General features: G+C 37.7%; 1 protein-coding gene across 1 annotated transcript in view; it reads right to left on the reverse strand.

Annotated features, from left to right (window-relative positions):
* The window catches only part of LOC140926379 (alpha-1,6-mannosylglycoprotein 6-beta-N-acetylglucosaminyltransferase A-like), an 18,432-nt gene that overhangs the window by 7,968 nt on the left and 2,964 nt on the right, over nucleotides 1-7,500 (reverse strand). The window contains exons 3-10 of the mRNA XM_073376131.1: nucleotides 7,436-7,500; nucleotides 6,930-7,081; nucleotides 5,404-5,478; nucleotides 2,437-2,523; nucleotides 2,061-2,144; nucleotides 1,523-1,585; nucleotides 769-885; nucleotides 537-611 (exon numbers count right to left, since the gene is read on the reverse strand). The exon at nucleotides 7,436-7,500 is cut by the window's right edge and continues 72 nt beyond it. Coding sequence (XP_073232232.1) covers nucleotides 537-611; nucleotides 769-885; nucleotides 1,523-1,585; nucleotides 2,061-2,144; nucleotides 2,437-2,523; nucleotides 5,404-5,478; nucleotides 6,930-7,081; nucleotides 7,436-7,500 — 718 coding nt within the window. The remainder of the gene's footprint in view (nucleotides 1-536; nucleotides 612-768; nucleotides 886-1,522; nucleotides 1,586-2,060; nucleotides 2,145-2,436; nucleotides 2,524-5,403; nucleotides 5,479-6,929; nucleotides 7,082-7,435) is intronic.

Here is a 7,500-nt window from a genome sequence, read left to right on the forward strand (position 1 = left end):
ATTCTTTCCGGAAAAGGCAACCAATGAAGAGACCTAAGATGTTCATGTTTCTTAATAACAGTCAAAAGACGTGCGACAGAATTTTGCACAAGCTGAAGTTTGTTAATATGATCCTGTCGAATCCCAGATAAGAGAGAGTTATAGTAGTCCAGTTTTGACGTAATAAATGCATGTATTAAAATCTTGCAGTGAGTAAACGATATATATTTCCTAATTTTAGCGATATCGCAGTTAAGAAGGCCGGTTTGCAGACTGCTTTCACTTGTTTGTCCATTGATAGAAATTCATCAAACCAGAGCCCTATGTTCGCAGCAAGTGATTCATGTAATAGACTCCAGTGGAGGACGAGAACGATGCCAAGCGTTGAGCACAAGGAGTTCAGTTGTCACTGTTCAGGATCAAATTGTTTGATGTCATCCAGTTCAGTGGTAATATCGCTGATGCATGGCTGAACACGAGACAGACCTTACTTACTTACTTGCACACCTGCGTTGTCATAGTTACATTGGTATCTTATTGCCACCCAAGCTACTAACCATCTTTTCAACAAAGGCGTTTAAACGTTCCAGCATGCCTCCTGGAGTCCATTCGTAAGGAAGAAATGGTTTGACCTTGAAAAAATAAACAAACAAACAAGCAAACAAAAAGCATCAAGGGAAGAGCGTACAAAGATAGCCAGCAACAAGTTTTGGTTCTGCTAGATAATAAAGGTTTTGTGTCGGTAAAAGAGTGAATTTGAAAGGTTTGCTCTACCGAGAATTGCCTTACCTCTAAGGATATAATTTCCTTTATAGTAGCTTCCACTAGATCAAGATTATTTACATCAATGGTGTAAACATGAGGCTTTCCAATGAATGTCTCCATATATGGGTGCTGTGACGTCAACTGAATAGATGAATGAATGAATGCCACTTTTAATAGGATGCATAATTACAGTCAAAGACTCTTTAGTCTCCCTCACGGCCCTATGATCGAAACTAAATTAAAGCCGAATACAGTTAGTTCTAAAACTGTTAGGCGTTAATTTACACATAATTTGTAAAACAAGTATTTTATTTAAATTTCTTTGCAAAAAGGTTGCAAGAAAATTGTCTCCGTTTTTGTGGCCTTAATCTCCGCGTAAAAAAAGGGAATGTTACAGCGCCAAAACTTTTTCCCCATTTTTAAAATGATTAAGTCAGGACTTCCTTAAAGTAGTTGTTTATTCATTCCAACGAAATTGGAGATATTTAGTCGCCATGTTTCGAGATATGGGACGTCATCAGCCTAGTCCCCAGGCGTTTTCGGTTTAGTCATTCCTGGACTCTACCATGAGCTGTGACGTCACCGAAAGATACCCGCCCGCTCTGTCCCACACTAAGCGCGGACAACGGATCAAGAGAGAACGCCTTGGGACTAGCCTGGGACGTCATTACTGAGTTCATGACGTCAAGAACTATTTAAAGGAAACCTCTTACTGGGAATATTGTCAAGTCAACGTTATATTGCTATATGGCAAACACCAGTCAGTAACTTTACCAACCTCCCTAGATGTTGGTTTTGACTTGAAAAAGTCCGTATTCGAGCGGCTGTGAGGAGGATCGAGCTACAAAAATGATAGAGATATACATGTATAATATTTAACAATTATTCCACGAGTGCCCGTTGGATATGATAATCTCATATCTTCTGTTTGATCAGAAGATTATAATTATCCCAATCGTGTCATTCGTTCCACTTTGTATAATCGATTAAAATACCGTAAAATTCAGCCCTCTAGGCTTAAACAACGTCGTAAGGCGTTTTAGGAGGGCTTAAAAACGATTGGGGGGAGGGGGGGAGGGGCGGGGGGGTGGCTTATAACCGTTTCAAATTAAACCAAGCGTCATAGTCTATTGTCTATAGCAATGCTGATTAAAATATTTTTTAAATTGACTCACTTTTTTAAGCTTGAAAACGTCGTAAAAATCGAATTTAGTTAAGTACATGCAAGAAGGTTGCTTATATCGGGGGGGGGGGGTAGGAGGGGCTTATAAAGTTTACTGTAATGCACGCTGGTAACAAGCTTAAGAAAATCATACTCCTGGATTGATGAAAACACATCCTTGTGAGATAGCTTCGAGTGGTGCAGGTCCTTCATACGGAAAGCCCAGGCCAATAAATACCTGTTAAAAATATAGTAATTCAAATACAATAATTTGACAAAAAGAAATCAGTTACAATCCTTTTTTCACCCCCGGCGAAACTCAAGTTAACTCAAGGGCTAGTTAGAAAATATCTGAAAGATGTATAATTAACGTGAAACATTCCCCAAAAAAGGACGTGATGCTTCTCATGATATAGGAAACATTTACGATTTAGTTTGCTCCGAGGTAATTGAACAATTATTGTGTTCCCATTTTATTTCATTGGTTGACATTCAAGTGTCACACCTTTTTTCAGCGCCATGATACATACTTTAGCTATTCTCAAAAGCTTTTGAAGGTCTCCTCCTTTCATTATTCCGTGATTGATAACGTAGTCTGGTACAAGTGCTTTATAGTCCTGACAAAAGAAAGGAAATCATAGTTAAGCATAAGATGGTATGGAGAAGAGGTGAGGGTGACGTCACAGCGAGTCAAATATGTGATATTTTAAGATTGGTTGACAAATTCAGAAAGAAGATAAGAAGATGAAAAAATCAGCCTGTTATATATATTAGTGAAAATTGGTAGGAAAATATAAGCACCTTTATTCCCTAATAACTCGATGGACGATTACAGAAATTCGCCGACCATCAAATTCTGTGTTGACTTATTCGCTGCTCACAGATGTCCTTCCGCTTAAACTTTTAAAATAAGACTAGAATACGCGAGTGTGAATTGATCAAGCGTCCTTTTAATTTCTAAGGCTTACTTTCCGGCAAATGAAATGAACTAAATGTAAAAAGTGAAATAGAAATAGCGAAAAATTATACTTCCAATTAAATCTTTTCTTATGGTTTAGAATAAACTGTTCTCGAAACTGAGAATGTTTTGATCAAAGCTGTGTATATCGAACTGAAACTGTGCATGGAACCTTGCGTTTATTTCCCGTATTTATCTCACCTATTGTATGGAATATATGTGTGAACATCTTCATTATGAATCGGTATATTTCAAAGAGCTACACGAGGAGCAAGAATACTATATACAGAGCGGGGGCAGCTGTAGTGTCAACTAATACTAGTTTACTTAAACTGTGAAATTGGTAGTAGAATACGCACTATTATGCACTTATTCCATTGTCTTCTTTCATTAACCTCTGGCTATTTTGCGGTATTTGTTAGTATCCGTTTCACACTTCAGGGAAAATCACTCTAAAGCTTTGGGTAAGAATAACCTTTGAGACAGGAGATTGTCTTTTGGCACTCTTCAACAATTTGTTCGTTAACCTTTACAAATGTATTAGCGTAGCATTAAGGTTAAATTTGTCATGACTAGCACTTGGTGCAGCCAGTTGTATGGTCACTATTGACTTCAAACTTGCAGATCGATAAAAAACTAAAGAGCTCTGAGGCTATTTGCTGAAGTTAGGGAAAAATCTGTCTTGGGATTTTAAAGTTATTTAAATACACCGTATTCACAAATGGCGGACACGCGGGAAAAAACTGGTGCCTAGTCATGAAAGCGAGGCGTTGGAGGATAAACAAAAATTACAAATGAAGACTTTCAGTGAAACTTGCAGAGTGTTTAGCACGGATTCCACCTAAAATAACTTTGTACGGACTTCTTTTTAAATACAATTACGTGGGATGTCTTCTGCTTTTAATGTTTAGTAGCGATTTGCTGTTTGCAATCAAAAGGGACGCGTATATCTTCAAGGAAACAGGATGATTTTGTAGGTTTCCGAAGCATCAGAAGCTCGAAGAGTAGGCGATGGCTGGAGAAAAGCGGCAAACATGTTGGCCCAAACCTCACACTGAAACCGAATATGAAAGCCAGATCACTACACTTCTGTATTGGATCAAATTAATTCCTTCGCTTTGGAGTCAATTGTTAGAGGTACGTTGGCAGAGCTTAGCAAAAATCTCACGATTTCTTTGTCATTGCGAAATAATTAAAAATAATTTTATCAAAATTAGAAGCTGTAGTGTGTGAATCTTATGGCTTGCTATTTGCCTGGTCTCTTTTAGGGCATTATCTCAGAGAGCTCTTGGTAAAAGAAGTGGTATAAAGCTTACATTTTACTAGGTTAAAATTTTAAGGCAATGTTTTTGTCAGGACTGCACACGGCAAGCTTCGGTTTCGAACAATTGAATTCGAGTCTGGATCAGTTTAAGAAGACCATCATTTTATTTATGTATGTATTCTTCAACTTTAAAATATTATGGAACATAAAGTTAAAACTCTTAACAGCCAAAGGTAAGAAATACGAAATTACTCGCTGAAATGATATGTGGCCGGCTTATAGAGTCCGAGTAACAAGTTGAAATTTTGAGCGTACTCCTCTCGATCGCTCCTGCATTTATACCTAAAAAATAGTTCTAATTGATGTCCTTCATTGATAAAGACCAGAGAATAACGTCCTGGCAGACAAAAACCAAACATAACTTCATCGAAACCTCAGTCACCTCTTCTTTCCTGTCTTCCTTTTTTCCCATCTCGACTTGAACTGTTTTGTTCAACGGCAGACGTCTCTTGCGTTAACAGTTGCAAGTAGGCCATATATCTGTCGCTTATTTCTTTTTTTCTTGCCACCAAGATTTGTTTATATTTCTGTTTCACCGAATTGCAGTGAGCTGGCTTTCGTACTCGGTTTCAATGTGAAGTTTGGGCCAACATGTCTGCCGCTTTTCTCCAGCCATCGCCTACTCTTTGAGCTTCTGATGCTTAATCGGAAACCTACAAAATCACCATGATCCTGTTTCCTTGAAGATATACGCGTCCCTTTTGATTGCAAACAGCAAATCGCTACTAAACATTAAAAGCAGAAGACATCCCACGTAATTGTATTTAAAAAGAAGTCCGTACAAAGTTATTTTAGGTGGAATCCGTGCTAAACACTCTGCAAGTTCACTGAAAGTCTTCATTTGCAATTTTTGTTTATCCTCCAACGCCTCGCTTTCATGACTAGGCACCAGTTTTTTCCCGCGTGTCCGCCATTTGTGAATACGGTGTATTGTTTGGTAAAAATGCGGTTCTAAATCAATGCCGATATCTCTAACGTTTTTATATTTGCAAGAAAATAAATATCATTTTCTTAAAGTTCCACCATTCTTTATTAAGGATGCCAAAAATCATAGAAATCGGTTAGATCGTTCCTATTAAAAAACGCGATAAAAAACACACACACAACCATCGCGCACATACGGCGTACATGTAGGAGAATCCCCCTAATCACTGGTATGCAACTGACACCCCCAAGCCCCATTACACCGTACCGTATCGTCGTTAATAAACCTACTTCACTTCCTTCCCCTGCGATTGTGCCATGTATCTCTAGATACTTGCTGAGAACATCAATGTACTTTCTCCTCCCCTGGTGTAGATTAAGCAAAAACCAAAAAAGTTCCAGTAAGTTTGTAATCGAAAGGACGAAAAGTGTTAGATGTAAATTAGCTTCAGTTAAGAGAGCAATATTTTCTTCTGAAAATAATACATAAATGTTATCGTGCCCCCTTTTCAATCAATTAATTTGCCGACTGAAATAATCAATTGGATCATAGATTTCCTAAGTGATCGTTCCCAGAGAATCAAACTCTCAGAGGGATGTTACTCCGAGTGGGGATCAGTCCCATCCGGGGTACCCCAGGGGACGAAACTAGGCCCGTGGTTGTTTTTGGTGCTCATCAACGATCTAGAAATCAATAATGCAGGCAATATCTGGAAGTATGTTGATGATACAACTACGTCCGGGATCGTTGTGAAAGGAGCCAGTAGCAATTCCCAACTGATTGCAGATACTGTCGTGCAGTGGTCTTTTGAGTATAGAGTAAAACTAAACAGTGAAAAATGTAAACAGCTTAGGATTTCATTTGCAAAGAACAAACCACAACTCATGCCTATAGTAGTAAATAATCAAGAGCTAGAATGTGTTGAAAGCGCCAAATTACTAGGTGTTACAATCTCTAACAACCTTACATGGAATATGCACATTGATCAAATCATAAAGAAAGCTTCTAAACGTATGTATTTCCTAATACAACTGAAAAGGGCCAATGTCGCAAGGCATGAATGAATTCTTTTTTTTATATATACATCTTGTATAAGCTCAGTCATGACCTACGCATCGCCTGCTTTTTTCTACGCCCTGCCATTGTATTTAAAGAAAGACCTAGAGAAGGTAGAGAAACGGGCACTATCAATCATTTGCCCGGGACTGGCCTATAGAAAGGCCTTGGAGCTTTCAAATATTATGTCTATCAATGCCTACATCGCTAGCTTCTGTAAAAAGACCTTCCCCTCGATTGCTAATGACCCTGCCCATCGCTTACATAACATGCTTCAATCGTCAGGGCCGTCGTGTTATAATCTTCGGTGCAATAGGCGTTTTGCGATTCCCAAATGTAAGACCGAGCGTTTCAAAAATAGTTTTTTAGTAAGATCATGTATTGATAACGAATTTTAGCGCTCGGTAAGTTTTGTAAATGAGATCGATGACATTGTATATATTTTAACAGTTTTAAGCTTTTTTATATTTATAGGATGTTATTATTTATTTAGGACTTTATCATTATCATTTTATTATACTCACTGTTGTAAGATTCTGTTATATTATATTATATTATATATTATAACGTAAAAACACAATTCAGCTTAGTAGCTGCAAGCTTTTTACAAATAAACTATCTATCTATCTATCTATCTATCTATCTATCTATCTATCTATCTATCTATCTATCTTAATAATAGAGCTTTGTACTGGCGAAATACCTTGGACTGTTACCAAAAAGAAGTTAGTAAACATTCGCTTATGAATAGCAAACTTACGTTTAGGTATGTAGCTTTTTTAGCATAAAGAAGCCCAATCGGCTTGGCAGTGCTCGAATTGGTTTTTTGATTAAACGACTTTATTCTGTTTTCTTCTATTGCCAAAGCTTTGTCCACAACAAATCCAAGAAACAGATTGTCAGGGCTATGCGCTGGTAAGAGAAAAAATTTGTCCACCGTTAGTTATAATTTCACTTGTTCCAAGATAGTGTCGGATTTTTGAAATGTAATGACTGAAGATGGAAGGGGGAAAAGACGCTTAAGAAAACCTAAACAATTGCGCATGAAGGAGAAAATCAAGAGGGATTTTTACAAGTTTTTTGTTAGAAAAAAATGAGAAAATTGAGAACTTAAGCCAAAAACCAAAAGTGCGGTTCAGTGCGTGGAGTTCTCGATACGATAAACGAGACACATTCCGTTAACATATTAAAAAATCAAATAAGCAGCTTAACGTAACTTTGACGAAACGCTGAACCCCGCTTAAAAATCTTGTTTCTTTTGCTTACGAAACATAGTCATTATCTGTCGAAGATGTACATCCTGTGCTCCCCAATTACTGCTGAGCGATTTA

The sequence above is a fragment of the Porites lutea genome, chromosome 2 (genome assembly GCF_958299795.1).
Source record: "Porites lutea chromosome 2, jaPorLute2.1, whole genome shotgun sequence".
Taxonomy (NCBI): Eukaryota; Metazoa; Cnidaria; class Anthozoa; order Scleractinia; family Poritidae; genus Porites; species Porites lutea.